Genomic DNA, 16,362 nt, shown 5'->3' on the forward strand with positions numbered 1-16,362 from the left:
CCCATGCTCTTCACTTGTGAAAGAAGGTCTGCTTGATTACATTAATTAATCCATTATTTCTGAAATGTGTTAAGTATTTAATTATACAGCTAGAAAAGGAAAAGGGCGTGGGTAACAGCTCCATTGCAGACCTCTGATATCATACCAAGCAAACTGACTCCCCAACACATGTTTTCCCTTGTTCTGAAACACTGCCAAATCTCAGGAACATATTGTCTTTGCGGTGATCTTTGGTGTTATGGATTCTGAAGCTCTGTAATTAGGGGAGAGACTTAACTTCTTTTTCTCAGGAAAAAATAAATAACCTAACCCTTGTTCTCATGTTTCTCAAGGAAAAGCATAAAAAAATTCCCAAAGAAATCAAATACCAGAAAAACAGAACTCCCAAACTGTCTTTGTTTAATGTCTCATTTTAAATTAGTTTTATTCTTTTTGTAGGCTTGGGTTTCTGAAGTCAGACAAAAATACAGCATAGCTGAAGACACACACTGCATTAAACACTTTATATTGTCAGCTCAGAGGAGCAAGATGTTAAGGCTTTTATTATTACAAGCTCCCACTTCATATAGAGAACAAATCCCACTTGGTTTCCTCCTCCAGATCCCATTCAAGTGGAAAGAAAAGTGGTTGAGGTGCAAGAATCTGGGGAAGCCAGGTTCAACATTATTTTTTGTCACAGACCTCCTGGTTGAGACCCTCAGTTTCCCAAAAGAAATGTTTAACAGCCCCTGCCCTGGTCCTCAAGCATCCAGGCTGTGAGGTCTGAGACACTGTGGAACACCACAGGTGTAGATGGATGGATCCTGATGGCTCTTGTGTTATAGCTCAAGGAAACAGGAAATGAGATCCCTACAAAGATGAGAACCTCTGGTTTATTCAGATATCAGAGTAGCTGCTTTAGTTTCTCCATAGACAAATGAGGTACAGGAATTAGATTCAGTCTTCTGGATCTTCTCATCACTTGGGTCTGAAATGGCCCTGACCCCCCCGATCAGCACCTGGAATGCCAACTGAGATGTGCCAAAAGCAGCAGCTCCACAGCTCTGCTGTTTGTGCCCAGGGACCCAGGATCCCTCCACTTCACCATTTCTCTACCAAAAATGCTCTTCAAGAAAGGCAATTCAATGAGAAAATCAAGAAATAAAGGTGCTGAACCTCTACAAGCTCAGTGACCTCTTCAGGGCAGGGGATATCTCCAGCAAAGGGCAAAGACGTTTGGCCACTGGTCGACAATAAAAATTATAACCAGGGGGCTGGTCCAGGTCACTTCAAGTACTGCAGTTAAAAACACCAATCACTGTAAGGCCAGAGAAGAGTAAGGACTTTGAAAGCAAGCACTAAAAACATTAGCGGGGCCAGAAAAGCAGTAATGATCCAAAATGGCCTTTCCTCCCCCACCCTAAAATGTCCTATTAAAGAAAAACTTGACTGAATCTGCTCATTGCCCATTGAGTTACTGGCAAAGTCATCTCAAAAGGAAAGTTATAATCAGGAATTCTTCAAAGAGAGTCGTGCACAGCAAGAAAACACTCTCTCCTTGGCTTGGGAGACAGGGAATACCAGGAATGGTGTTTCAGATGCATTAGTTTGCTTGATTTCCTTCACCTCAAAAACATCCAATAAAAACCAATGAAACAACAAATGTTTTATTAATGAAGAAAGCATCTACAAAATTGCATAATCATTCACAGCAGTTTGGAATACATAACAAATACATGGTACCAAAAAGAAATAGCTAGACAGAGTAAAGAAAAACAGGAGGGAGACAAATTTTTAAGTAGAATAAATTAAAAAAAAAAAAAAAGGAAAAGTAAATAAAAAGAGGGAAAAAAAACCCCAAACCACAAGTTTTCTGCAAAATGAACCATAAGAAAACCTCAAATTTCAAATCTCTGTGGATTATTTCAGTCTTTTTAAGCTCTACTATCTTCCCATCCTGTCTGACCTAAAGCATAGGGTGTACCAGTAACATGTCACCAGACAACCTCATTTCCAAGAGTCCTTTATCTGACAGCCACCTTTTATTCAAAACTGCAAAGTGGTAGAAACCCAAAGGAAAAGCATTCAGGGGTTCATTCTTCCTATTTTTAAAAAAATTTCTTTAACTAAACCAAGCCCCTATTCCCTGCCAGCCCCCTGGCACCAGGCACACAGCAGAGGCTCATCCCTAGAGCCAGGACACAGTGTGTGGCAGGCAATGCCACTGGGCAAAGATTTGCCAAGAGAGCAGTAAACCCATCACGTAGTCACTTTGTCCCTTACTAGGAAGAATTTTTCCAGGAAAGAAAGTTTCCCTCCAGGTGAATCACTTAAAATTATTAAAGCTGCTTAAGGAAGGTCTTAAGATTTTGCCCTATGTAGAGAGCAGATATGTGTGAGTTTGGGTTTATATTATTATTATTTATTTTAGAATAGAGATAGCTGATAGTCACAGAAGGAACTGGCAGCTTTTGCACTGTGAGGCAGAAATAATTCCAGGAACTGGACAAGCAGGCAGCATAAAGGCTATTATCGTCTCTGAGAGGACACACACAGGCACAGTTGCTCATTGTACTTATATTTCTATAGAAATTAAGCCTAAAATAACAGCTGTCCCTACAGTTATGCAAAGAGTCTCCCTAGGATCCAGATGAGAAATCACAATGGAGTTAAACATAGGCACCTCCAGCAGGATAAGATTATATGTGCTGCCCCCTGATTGACTGGATATGTTCCTCCTTTAGGTTAGCTAAATTCTATAGAGACAAATATACTATCCAGTAATTTACATGCAAATGAGGATGCATAACAGATACTTTCTTCTCACTGCCTACAGTTTTGAACTATGCCAAAACGATTATGTGAAGATAGGCTTAAACATAGCAGCATTTTAAAAGTCCATTTTGGGGACCAGCACAGGTTTAATTTTCCTTGTACACTTCAAAATTTTTCAAGCAGAAAAAGGTGGGCAGACCACACCATGAGCAATGGACCCAGTAAGGCATCAGCACAAATATTTAATGAAATTGGAGGTGGCCATAATAGAGCACAGCATTAATAAGAAACCACCTAATTTTGGGGATGTTTGACTACTTAAAGAGATACTTAAACTAAACTAAAGCAGTTTAAAATATTTATACCAAATCTGAGTGATTTACACTTAATATGTACAAAAGCAAAGTTTGAAATGAGCAGAAACCAGAGCTGTGGTTGACAGCTCTGTGTGACAGCATCAGAGGGCTGGGTAGCTTTTATTCACATAAGTTATTGGCGGATTTTTGGATGACTTATTCTGTTGACCTTTATTTCTGGACATGGAAACTGCTAACACTTTCCCTTTTCACCAGCAAGAAATGAAAGAGAAAAATTTTACCTCAGGGTGATTTTAGGATGAACATGAAAACCTCAAATCAATGTGGTCAGCAAAAGCCTTTTATGCTTAGCTGAAACCAAAAGCAAGGACTTTTTTGTTGTTTGTTTTTCTTTTAAAAATAACATCACAAAAACCAATATCATCTAAAGATACATTCCTTAATCTTTATCTCCGTCCCTTGATAAACAGCTTGGCCACTCTCCAGGTGTTTTCCCTCCTGCCAATCTAGTAATGCTCAGAATTTTAAGTTTCCTAGAAAAGAAAGCATAAGTGTGACCAAGAGGAAATTCAGGAAAGGCTATTTGTGCAAGAGGGTGACCCTAGGTTACTCCAGCCTCGTTGCCCATCCCAAAATCATGTCATAGGCTGCCCTGCCCTGCTCCTGGACTGATGGGAAGCTCTGGTGAGGAGGTGCACCAGGGAGAGCAAAGCAGTGGGGATCACCACCTAACAGCCTGTGCCCACTTGGAAAACACCACTCTTTCAGTACTGTATCCATTTCTCTTCCACTTCCAACCTCTGGAACAATTGTAAAGTCAGGTTAAATTAAAAATCTTGTGATTTCCCTGGAGTGCTACAGAAAAGGCTCCAGTTGGATTTAGGAGGCAAGAAGGGATGGTGTTTTGTGTGTTCCTTAACCCTCTAGAAGTTCTTGACAGCCACAGGTGAGATCTCACTCAGCCTCATCAGAATCCATGGATAAATTGTGCTCTGGGTAAGAGCTCATAACCTAAATCAAATTCTGCTCAAGCACGTCAATACCTTGTGAAGGGAGGTGTTATTCCAGCCTCTTAACTAAGAAACACCAAGACACAACAGAGCAATGCAAAGCCACAAATAAATACTGCAGGAAGGTGCAGAATCTTTAGGTTGTTGTGTGCCCTGAAGTTACTTACATAATATATAGACTTTCTCTAAATAATGCAAAAGCCAAAATCCCACCCAGCAATCAGCAGGAGTGTAAAAATGTATCATTTTTTAAAACTCTCAGTTTCAGGTCAAGACAAAAACAATTAGGACCTCTAGCATGGTCACCAGGTCCTGCTTATGTCTTATTTACACTGGGGTAAGTTTGATAAAATCAGCAGCTGCACCACTTGAAGAAAGCTGATGGGAGAACAGGACAGCCCCGACTGAGCCCCCTGCATTTCTAGAAGAGTGACCAGGACTTGCCATGGGTTTCCTGGGACACGCTCCCCTGCACCCCTCAGATGTGACCACCTGTTGCTCTTCCCCTCCAGGTGATGACTGCCAGACCCAGACCTGGTGTTGTGAAGGGTTTTTGCAGACCACCCTTTCATATTGCACTACTTTACTCTTCCTATGACCTCTGCAGGCTCTCTGGCTGAAGCCCTTATGGCACTGGACCCTCTGTGCAGCTCCCCAAATGCTCCTTGTGGGAACTTTCTTGTGGCATGGGGACACCCATGGGTGTAGCAAAGTGTGCAGAGATGCCCGGGCTTCCTGTAGAAGGTAGGAATGTCCCCTCTTGCTCAGGCTGTGCCCTGAAGCCCCTGGGCACTTTCAGGACTACCTTGATGCAGATGAGCCCGTGGGCCGGTAGCTGCTCAGCATGGACCATGCTGACCATGGTCAGCAAACCTGATGGCAATCAAGACTGCCCCAGCTGATGAGACTGATGGGCTCTAGCACCATCCATTGAGATAACCTAAAATTCTCCCTTTTTCCTCAGATGGATTTAGGAATTAGGGAGAGGAGATGGACAGTGCAAACACTTGGTTTCTCATGGAAACCCACTCATCCATTTATGCCAAGCATTCAAGGCCATCTGAAGAGCATTTGAAACTGGATTTTTTATCTTACATGCTTTCCTGCAGCCAAGTGCCAGCAGGATGTCACTCCTCTGAGTCACCAGCCTGAATAGTGGGATAAACTGCTGCAGCCACTTCTCTCTTGGGTGAGGGCAGCTGAACTACACAGATGTTTTCATGTCAGCTCAGCTGCCACCTGCAGCCATTCCCATGGGGAAATGGCCCTTGGCTAGGACAGGGGGTAGCTGTTGCAATGACACAATGGCATGGAAGTTGCTCCTTGTGTTCCCAACCCAACCACTTTGCCTGGGGTAAACTGTTCAGGGTGAATATTGCTAAAGCTGATCAGGCTAAAATGCTCAAATGTGGTTAGTGACTGTGCTTTCCTGGAGAAACCTGAGGAGGACCCACTTTGGAATCATTTGTGACAGCTATGGGCTAAGTCACTATTTGTGACTGAAGGCCTACAGGTTGAAAATGCAAACCCAGAGATGGTCAGATCTTGTTTGATGTTTGCTCTGTCTTTTTAATCAGAAGTGCTCCCCCAAGCTTTCCCCAAATCAGAATTCAGTGATCTCCCTGCCTAGTAGCAGTCTGATGGGTTTGTGTTATGTTCAACTGATACTACTCAGAATCATGAAGTGACCTAAAAAAGTGCATCTTCAAAAATCTAATGCTGTAAATTGTGGTTTTTTTCCAGCTCCATCTACCCAGGTGTTCCATTTGCATGAGCAAAGCCACAGTTACACATCAGGAAGCTGCAAGTCAGGGCTTAAGCCATGTTACAGTGATGCATTTTCATGGACTATCCCTTCATTTCTTGCTCATGAAAGACACAACAGATAGCCCAAGTGGGTACTTTTCCACCATGGGCTCACACTTGCTCAAAATACATAACAGCAGAAGGGTCAGAAAGGTTAATGAGGTAACTGCAACATCTTTCTTCTACCTTCCCCAAACACATGAAGAGATTGTAAAAAGAAACCAGAACTGCTAACAAAGAACAAATTCACCTACAAATTTCAACAAGAAAATGGTGAAAATCACCAAATGCAAAGCCAAGAAACATGCTGATTTATCTCCAAGCACGCTGAGGGGTCAGATTTGCTATTTCCTTCTGCCTGAGCCACAGCTGAGGCTGCACGTTTGTGCCCAGTGCTTATGGCTCCTGCAGTGAATACATCTGTACAGCAATGGGCCCCTTGCCAATTAGCCTTTAACTCCAGCTCACATTTTCTGGAGAGATTAGATACCAAACCTGTTTTGCAAAAGACACAACACCCTTCACATTGCATCACTGGATGAGCATCTGTTACTGTAGGGCCTGGGTGTTATTTCCTAGATGGCCAGGGAACCGCCAAGTGAGCTCACCCACCCCGGCCATTCAATTTCCAACATCCATTTATTCAAAACGCAGGAAGCCGACAAATGAAAATAAATGCCAGCAGAGCTCAGAGTCTCCCTGTCACCTCAGGACCCAATCCTGTAAAACACTGATATTTTCTGTGAAGGGTTGAGTGCTCTTGTGCTTTGCTAAGCTTTTTCTGACAGCTGGGACAGCCTCAGCAGCCTGCAGAGCTGCTTTCCTTACAGAGAAAAAGGGGACATCCTCTACTCATCTACTGAGGTCTTATAATTTTGGTTCAGAATTTTTTTTTAAACAGATGCAGAAATTTTCTTCCCCAACTCCTTTAATACACACTTTTTCTTTTTTTTTTTTTTTTTACACAAACATAAATCCAGTAAAAGTTCCATATCTACAAACAGCATTTCTGTTGCTCAGCTGTTTACAGAATTGTCTCAGGACTGATCATCCTTGTCCACAGAGAGTAAAAGTGGGATTACCAAAGTCCTAAATGAAGGAAGATGTGAACATCCAAAAAACCACCACCAGTCTCAAAGCTGTCAACAAAACAGATAATTCTCACACCAACAAGTTTCCCACATGTAGCTTGGCCCCTTCTCTCATGGGTGGTGTGAGAGTCTATTTGCAGAACTACAGGGAATGCCCAGATAGGTGAGGAAAAAAATTTAGTCCAAACCCTGAAAGGAATAAAGCTGCTTGGCTCCAGAGAAAAAACTGCTTCTCAATTTACTGATAATCTGACACCACAGCTGGGATCCATCACACTCACCTTTCTCTTTAGGAGATACCTTGCCTAATTCATGTTATAATCACATTTGCTTTTTTCACTCCACAAACGTAACCTGGTTTTGGCACCTTGTTACTCCGAGTGGGCTTTATCTCACCTAACTTAAGACTTGTGGTTAAAGTGAACAGCAAAAGGCATTTCCAAGGAGATAGATTATTCTGGTCTGTTTTGATCCCTAAAATGAAATGAATCCTGCCCACACTGACTGTAGTAGTGACCTCCATCATTTTAAAGACTGTGAGAGTGATGAGCTTCAATGCAGATTATCTACATAAGAAAAGATAAATTCCCACTCTCTGAAACTAGCAACCTGTCCAGATTGCTCTGCCTGTGTAGCAGCTATTTCCAAAAACACCATCTCATGGTGCTGCTCTGCAACAAAGATGCTGGCAATCTGCAAAAAGGCCGAAATCTGTTGATGGTCTGCTCATATTTCCTGGGTGTTATTTGAACTGGATGCTAAACCTTTTTGGGAACTACCTTTGGACTGAAGGAACAGCCCTCCTCAAGTAGCCCAAGAGAAGGCCAGAGGTCAGATGCAAACAGAGACCAACCAGCAAGAGAAAGCACAGTCTCAAGATGGCAAGATTCACATAATCATTTAAAAACCATTATTTTCTATCCACCAGACAATGTCAGGTATTCAAAAGTCAAAAGAAATCAAGTTTAAAACCGTCCCTTCAAGAAAAGAAAGTCTCTGTCAAACTCAAGATTTAGGTATTTGCCTCCTGACAGCTCTGAAGAGAAAATCTCACCAGAAGGCATGAACCTCCCTGATGAGGCACTAGGCACATATTTCTCTGTGCATTAACTCATTGTCTTCCCACCCTGACTGGAATGGTGGGTCTGGGTTTCTCACTGTAGGCTCCATATGGTGCAAATAAAATACAGCAATCTCCAACAACATTTAGAAGGAAACGAGAGTGTGAATCACATACAAAAGTTTCAAAGTACTCACCAGGTTGCCTGTCCCAGGCTTTTCCATAATAACTGGGGGGAGCAGTAACCCTGCAGGAGAAGTAGGGTCTGGGTAGAGTGCCCCGGTGCCTCCTCCTATCAGGGAAACCACACCATTGCAATCCACTGAGCTGTTCCTTTTGCCCGTCTGGGTGTAGTTGGGAGTAGTAGGGTGAGAACTATGGCTCACTTGACTTTGCACGCTTGGACGCCTCCCAGATCTTGGAATTAAGAGAGAGCCCCGGTGGCTTTCATTTTCCCCAGCGATGCTGATCTCATCATCGGCAAAATCTGTCTCGGAGCAAGTGTCTCTGCCACGGAGTCGGAAACTGAAAACGCTTCCGTGGCTGGTTCTGCGCTTCACCAAGTTTGCACTGGGACCATAACTAATGCCAAGGAGAGTCTGGAAACCCCCAGAAAGGAAAAAGGGGAAAGAGAAACAACATTTTGCAACACGTTTTCAGGAGCGAGGAAGTTCTGGCGGAGAGCAGTAAGTTCCGTTTTAAACCAAGCGCTTCAGAGAAAGAGAGACTTAATTACAGGTATTCAGACTCCGCAAAGTTAAGAGGTTGGACAGTCATTCCTAGCCTTTAGGCACTTGTCTAACACTTGACAATTAAAGATGTACTGAAATAGGAAGGGTCAAGGTGGCATTCAGCTCACAGTGAGATACTTCCTTTGCTTCTACTCCCCCCCATGGGACAAGTGCCAGAGGATCTGGGAAGGCAGCACAAGGAGTGGAAGACAGGAGCAGGGAAGGGGATCCAGCTCCAATCTACTGCATCATCACACATCTTCATTACAGCTAGGGAAGGAACAGTGCAGTGGGAGAAGAATAGATAAAGAAATAGGGCAGGAAATGAACTGCAGGGAAAATGAGAATAAGAGGGAAGAAGAAGAAGCAGAATACGACGGAAGAAGGTGATAAAAAAAAAAGAAAAAAAAAAAAACAAAAAACAAACCAAGAGCAAGAAGAGGGATATGGTTTATTAGTTTGTAAAATGATTTTCTCAATGCACATGGCTGCTTAAGGGCTAGGTAACCTCAGTACACAGCAGTCTCCCTCACTTAAATATTAGCCTTGACGATCCATTCTGACGTCAGTTAGTGAGACTGCAACTCTGCCAGAGCATCAGCAAGATGTAGCCAAGGACTAAACACACCTAAAATCTGGCAGAGCAAAAAGGATCTTCAGAAAATGTCTAAGGAATTCAAGTCTATCCCTTTCTCTTTTTTTCTAAAGAGGAAATTACTGGAGTAAGAGCATTTAGGCAGAACATATTTTTGAATTTATGCCTGCACAGAATTTCCAGCTTCTTCAGAACTTTCCCATGAGCCAAGTATCTCTGAAGAGAGGTCAGATTGCCACAGCACCCACAAACTAGACAAATCAAATGAAGCCTGATTTCATTCTGTGCTGTAGCTTACACCACTGAAATGATGTTATTTAGCGACACTGGTACATGGAGGAGTACAAAACCCAGGCTCTTTCTATCTAAAAACAACGCTTTTGGATTGCTACCAAATTTCAGCTGTTCAGAAATCCATGCCTGGGTTTCCATGGCACAGTCATTGAGACTGATTTCTGATGGCAACACACTTCCAGCTGCTAAGATAGCATCTGAATGATGACTCAGCCTTATTCCCTCCAACCATGCCAGACACAGCCTTGCAGAGAAGATTTACTGTAAGCTTTGAAATGTGTCTCCCATGCTTCTCATGCATATGACATCCAGAGGCGAAAAGTGAAAACAAGGAATATTAATCTGAGAAATAAACGGAAAATGCACAGCTCCAATCCACGGTGCTTCTGGCACGTGGTGTCCTGAAACCCATCCAGAATGAAGCTAAAGAGCAATTCTGGGTTTAGAAAAGGTGCAATTTGTTACGCAACCCTCTTGACCAGTGAGACAACAACATTAACAATTGGATTAAAAAATGCATGTCATCTACAGAAATCCAGCTCTGGGTAAATTTTGTGAGCTCAGGAGTCATTAATTGGTCACATTTATTTACACCACTTATATGTTTGCTATGAGCTTTTTATGGCTGCCAAGTATCCCTAAATTCACTGACAACAAAACAGAAAAGAACTTAGCCCATTACATGGCTATTCAAAGCAACAAAACAAACTGATTTAAACTTTGCCCTCAGTTAAACAAAGAGAAATTATCTGGAGCTATTTATGATCCCTTGATACATACAGCATGGGCAGATTCATATTCATGCATGTCAGGAACATTTACATAAAACCTTATTTAATAACACTGTCACTCTGTTTTTCTTCCTGCAATAGAAAGTAGAAACAAGTGCCACAAAGTTTTGACTTGGAGGCAACTAGCAAAAGAATATAAAAATGTTAATAATGTCTTTGTATAATATTTTAAAAGCCCTCAGAGACAAGTTTCCTCCTTTTCTCCTCCTCTCTTTTATTTTTAAGCCTTGTAGGTTTCCACTAGGATATTTCTTTTATCTCTAGTAGGGATAGGATAGATATAATCAGATGAATGAAAGAAAATAAACCAGATCGAGGATAATCTTGAGGCAAAAAAAGAAAAGAAAAGGAAAAAAAATTGAAAAAACCAGGTTTATAAAAATGTTTAATGAGCATTTAAAATTCATTAGAAAATTAAAGTGGCAATACGTTTCCTTCCACTGTTCTAGCACAGACTGTATGTTGTATCTGCTATGTTAATATCAGTTAAGATATTAAATACCTGTTTCTTCTGAAAGTTTCAGTTTAAATTGCCTTGCTCAGAGCCTGGCCTGTCCAGGAAAGTACAGTGTGGAACAAGTGATGTTTCAGACCATGACTTACCATCCTCCTTTGACCATCATCATAGTCACACTTGGGATTCCTTTGGTCTTCCCCATATTCATCTGCCCCCAAAGATTTCTTTTTCTTTCTCTTATTTCTTCTTTCTTTTGCACTTTTAGGTGACATTTCCAATGAACTGAGTGACATTGAATCAATTCCTTTAGCTGCTAGTGCCTAAATCAGAAGATTGTAGAAGGTATAAATATTGTTATTTCAGGATTTCAGTGAAAACTACCACCGCTCAGAAATTACTTTTCATTTTAAATTTAAAGGTTGTATAGGTGAGATATTAAAAATTTCTGGAGATAAATAATCATAAAACTTAGGAATGGTTGCATAAAAGGATGTTTTTTATGTGGAGTTCCCACACAAGACTATTTGACATATCATGAAGGAACAGCCTGTGTGCACAGCCGTGCACACATCTCTGGACTAACACTTCTGGTGCCAGGCAAAGAAAAATCTCAAGCTGGGGAACCTCAGATTAAAGTCCCCCTGGACTTCAGCCCCTTTGTAGGGCTGGGCAGGAGGGCAGGCCAGCTGGCTGCTGGGATTTTCCCTCCCCTGCACAGAAGGATGCCAGGAGCAGCAGGCAGCTCAGCTGGCACGTTTCTGTAAACACTTATCCCGATCGCAGCGCAGGCAGCTGCGACCAGAGATGCAAAGAAAGAGCCATGGGCTTAACTGGAGATAAGGTGGCCTTTGCTGTGCCATGTGCTTCCATGCTGTGCTGGCTATCTGCTGGGATCTCTGCAGGAGCAGGCAGATAACACACCAGCTGCTGGGAGCCCTGCAGATGCCCAATTCCAAAGCCTGAGCACCAAAACCACAGGCCTGGGAGGAAATCAGCAGCCAGGAGGAAGGATTTATTGGAGCTGGGAGAGCTGAGGCCCTGTTCCCAGCCCAGGCAGGAGGAGTGAGGGGACTCTGGGCACAAGGGTCAGGTTTGGAGGTGCTGGAGGTGCTGGAGAACCAGTGGTGGCCACATCAGTGGCCTGGAGACCAGCGCGATGCAGAGCCCCCAGCTGAATCACCTGGAGAGAGTGAATTGTTAATAAAAGCCTCTCCCGGTTCCCCAGAACAGGAGAAACAGATGAATCCTCAGTGCTATTGTCTGTAAGCCACTAGAATCAAACAGGCAATCATCTCTCCACTGCAAAATACTCCCTTCCTCCCACAGGCATCAGTCCAAGGAAAGTGAAGGCACTTAACAGCCGTGTAAAGAATCAATCACGTATTTCAAGGAGTAGCGGTAGCTCTATCAAGCTGAGAGCACAACAAAACTTAATTCCTGTGGGAAATATCTTTCATAAGCAAGCTGCTTAGAGCAGAGAGGAGGAGGGCTCAGACACTGGTCTAGGTTGTTTTGGTTGGCTTCTTGTTGTTTTTTTGGTTTTTTTTTGTTTTTTTTTTATTTTTGAGTCAATTGATTTAATTGCTATGCTGAAGTGCTTTTTCTTCATAAAGATTTGGCAAGTCTTTTGCTGTTAAGCTCAGATTTAGGAATGTGTTAGACCAATTGTATAAATTGACTGATAGTCCCCAAGCAGGTCTATCAATTATATTTCTGCTCACTTTATACTGCACATTATAAAAGCTGGCCTGAACAGTTTTGGTTTTCTTTTGTGATTGCTGTCATAATTTGTTGGTCTGGAAAATATTGCAGGTTGTGCTACTAAGCATGCTGCACTCATAAGATAATACACTGCAAAATAAGCTAATTTTTAGTTTCTTATAATTTTCTTACCTGTTGCTTGAATTGTTTCTGCAGTCAATACCTCTCTCAGATATTGAAAAGGGATTTGGACTGAATTGCTCCTCATGGCATGGAGGACCATAGAAGCACAGTACAGCTTGTGTTGGAAGGGAGCTTAGAGTTCATCCAACCCTCCTGCCATGGGCAGGGACACCTTATCAATTTCCTATGTGCTCCATCCAGCCTGGGCTCCAGGATGTCCCCATGTCCTGCCTATCTACCCATTTGGGTTCTGTTTGGGTTCCTGTGGCTGGACCATGTCCTGTTCCTCAGGCACTGCAGGCCTTAACCCACTGCAACAACTCCAGGGGCAGGAAAGGTGTGTGGAACCAGGCACACCTGGCAAGGACATGTGATGGCCGAAGGATGGGAGGAAAGTTTAGTTCACACGAGCCCTGATATGAGGATTATGCAAAAGAGAGCTCTTGAGGCAAGAACTTAGTGGTACAGTGAGAAAGTAAAAACCAAAATCTTGATTGAGGTTTGGAGAAACAGATTAAAACTGAGTAGCTCTGACTGGGGTGAGATATCTCAGTAGGACATCTGAAAGCCCCATGGTGCAGCCACCCAATTCCCTTTCCTGAGCCTCTTCTTCCAAATGTCTACTTTGAGATGCCAGGAGTTGATTTGCAGAATTACTGAACTTCATTAGTGAACATCACGGGCCCAAATCACTGCACTGCTCAACTTCTTTCCCATAAAACCAGGATAATACTCCAGGAGTGCAAATAGAAAGGAGGATTTTTGAAACACATGGAGTCTGAGCTGTGGCAAGAGGCCCTGAAAAACCTTGGAGTACATTAGTCACTTCCTCTTCCAAGCAGGCTTTGACTGCCTGAGTTGGGAATTCTGCTCGAGCTGGCCTAAGGCAACAGCACAAAGGATGAGAAAGCAAAGAGCTGCTCTGGAGTCATGTACTGTCCACCCTTTGCACAGAACAGGACACATGGAGGATGAGAAATGGTTGGCTGAAGAAATGACTCTATTATAAAGCATATAAACAAATGGGAAAAATTCAGATTTTCAGGGGAAACTTTGTTTTTTGACACATTATGCTTTCCGGGCTTAATGTTCCTTTTTTTTGTGTACACACAGGCTTAAGTGAAACCAAAGCCTTCAAAATGAAATTCTTAAATATCTTTAATTATAGTTGGGGCTACCAAAGTTGACTGCTATTAGGAAGAGCTCAGCTGGAGTCAATACACATGAAAATTTGTACAAAATAGGTACAAGCTGGAGCTCAGTTTGTTCCCTTAGGTTATGGCAGAGTTACTCTGTTCAAAGTGGCTGTATATGGACTAAATTGCATTTACCTATTACTTAAACTATCAAAGAGGATCTTTAAAAGGACTTAAATGATTCATAAGCCACTACTAGCACTTTGTCAAGAGTGAATTGCATTTTCTATTTTCTTTCCAAGGATTTAAATGGGCTTTGGATTAGGTCCTGAAGCCATATGTACCCAAAAGAAAATTATGTATATTAGTTTATATTGTGTTTCAAGGATTTATTTCTCTGAACTACAGTGCTACGTGTTATTTCAGACTAATTTTCTTATTGTCTTTTTGTTCACAGCACCTAAAATCTTCTCTTCTGCTGTTTAATAAAAGCACTCTACCCTGCACAAACCACATGCAAATTAAATACTGTTATTAAGGCTATAAGGCTACATCCACCATTTGGCTTCCCTGGTTTGTTTAAATTTATGACATAACATTAAATCCATACCCTTTGCATAATTTGCAGATCTTAATCTCAAGGTCTGCCTGTTTAATTTTCCAGGAATGAAGCTGTATGTGCTTCAAAGAGGTTAATCTGCAACTTTACCTTGATTATCAAACAATTGGATATTTACAGTAGGTCGAGCAAGACAGTGAAGAAAACAATGTATGCTAAAGGGGTGGTGGAAGGAGGTTCAGCTGGGGCTCTGGCTGAGCTACCAAAACAGCTGGGTTGTGCTCAAATGCAGATGTAGTTTTACCATCATTAAAACATCTCACATGCCAAACTATATTAAATTTCTCTGCTGGCATACGTGGCATGGTTAAACCAGTACACTTCTGGATATGCAAACCCCAAATGTCCCCACTCCTAACAGGGAGAACTATAATTTTTCTTTCACACACCAAAAAAAATGCAGTAACTTTGTCCAGTGCAATAAACATTAAACTGCTTTCAAGCAAACTCTTACTTTGGTTATCATACAAATGTAAAATAAAGAGGACGTGAATCCCAAGGTAACACTTGTTCAAGTCACTCAATCTTGTCACATAGTTCACTGACCTCCTGCTCTTTCTTCAACATCTCCATGGCTTCCCGAAACTTTCTTTCCTTCTCCTCTGTTTCAGCAATAGTGGCTTGGTTCTGCTCCTCATATGCCATGGCCACAACAGCCAGAATCAGGTTGATCAGGTAAAACGAGCCCAGAAAGATGACCAGCATGAAAAACAGCATGTAGATCTTCCCAGCAGATCTGAGAGTCTGTATGTGCAAAAGTAAAATTAACACTGCTTTACCATGTTTTTAAAATGAAAAAAAAAATAAAGAAAGGAAGGGGTTTATTTTAAAATTAGATTTATAATATAATTGAATTCAGCCTTTGTTAATAGTTCAAACAGAAAACCTTTGATGAGAAATGACAATGACATACAAGGAAATAATCTCCTCACCAATACATTTTTATACCTTAATCAAAAATTGTGTGCCTTGCAGTGAATTAATTTCTAAAAGAAGATTGCTTTCAATGCTTTCCTCCTGTACCAAATATCTCTACTGGTTTTATTTTAGAATAGGTATTAGAGTCAGTTGCAGTGAAAATTTCCCCCACAGTTCAATCTAGTTTTGTCTAGTGTGTAGGATTCATGTTGGATCCCTTCAGCTGTCTACAATCCAGGTCCTTTTTTCAGGCAGAAAAATACATGTTTAGTGTGCAACTCACCCAAATATCATTGAGACATCGGTGTCAGGATGAGAAGAACCAAACCGTGTGCTCTCTTGCGTGTATCCCCTGGTTCTTCACCAGATTTATTGGCATAATCAATAATTTAGTGGGACAGCTTATGTGCAACAGATATGTAACAGATATGTCCCATGCTCAGTGAGTTGATACTACTGACAGAAAACACTGTGTGATAGCATAAGGTCAAATAATAAAATGGAGTGATGTTCACCCTTATTTGCCACAACAATATCTGTCTTCCAGAGTTGTACACGTAGTTCTTTGTCAAGCTGAATAGAGCTGTTCAAAGGATCTTCAGTTTCGTTGTTTTACATTCTCCTGAAGTGAAATTGCATAACTGGCTGTATGTGAAGCTGATATCCCCCATATCTTCAGCAATGTTTACCTCAGTACCTTCAGAGTAGTTCTGTCAAAGTCATCCCCTGATTTCCATATGATCACCTTCCAGTTTTGGCAGGTTTGAGATGCAGCAGCAAATCATCAGTGGCTTCATGGACAGAGAATGTAATTCAGTACCAAACTGGCAGATGTAGCTCTTTGGGGTTTGCACACATTTCAGGAAATGCATGCTGAAATGAGCATTTACTCAGAGACC

The 16,362-nt window shown here is 41.8% G+C and overlaps 1 protein-coding gene across 15 annotated transcripts in view; it reads right to left on the reverse strand.

The window, feature by feature from the left end:
* The window catches only part of SCN5A (sodium voltage-gated channel alpha subunit 5), a 210,881-nt gene that overhangs the window by 102,777 nt on the left and 91,742 nt on the right, over positions 1 to 16,362 (reverse strand). For 13 of the 15 annotated variants that reach the window (XR_010994034.1, XM_068175239.1, XM_068175279.1 and 10 more), the window contains 3 exons: positions 15,092 to 15,289; positions 11,053 to 11,226; positions 8,236 to 8,637 (listed from right to left, as the gene is read on the reverse strand). Coding sequence is in view for 14 of the 15 variants with exons in the window: in XM_068175239.1 (XP_068031340.1) it covers positions 8,236 to 8,637; positions 11,053 to 11,226; positions 15,092 to 15,289 (774 nt within the window). In the remaining variant the exon portion in view is untranslated. Of the gene's footprint in view, positions 1 to 8,235; positions 8,638 to 11,052; positions 11,227 to 15,091; positions 15,290 to 16,362 lie in introns of those variants that run through there. The other 2 variants (XM_068175281.1, XM_068175292.1) reach the window with 2 other exon arrangements.

Source organism: Anomalospiza imberbis, chromosome 1, assembly GCF_031753505.1.
Source record: "Anomalospiza imberbis isolate Cuckoo-Finch-1a 21T00152 chromosome 1, ASM3175350v1, whole genome shotgun sequence".
Classification (NCBI taxonomy): Eukaryota; Metazoa; Chordata; class Aves; order Passeriformes; family Viduidae; genus Anomalospiza; species Anomalospiza imberbis.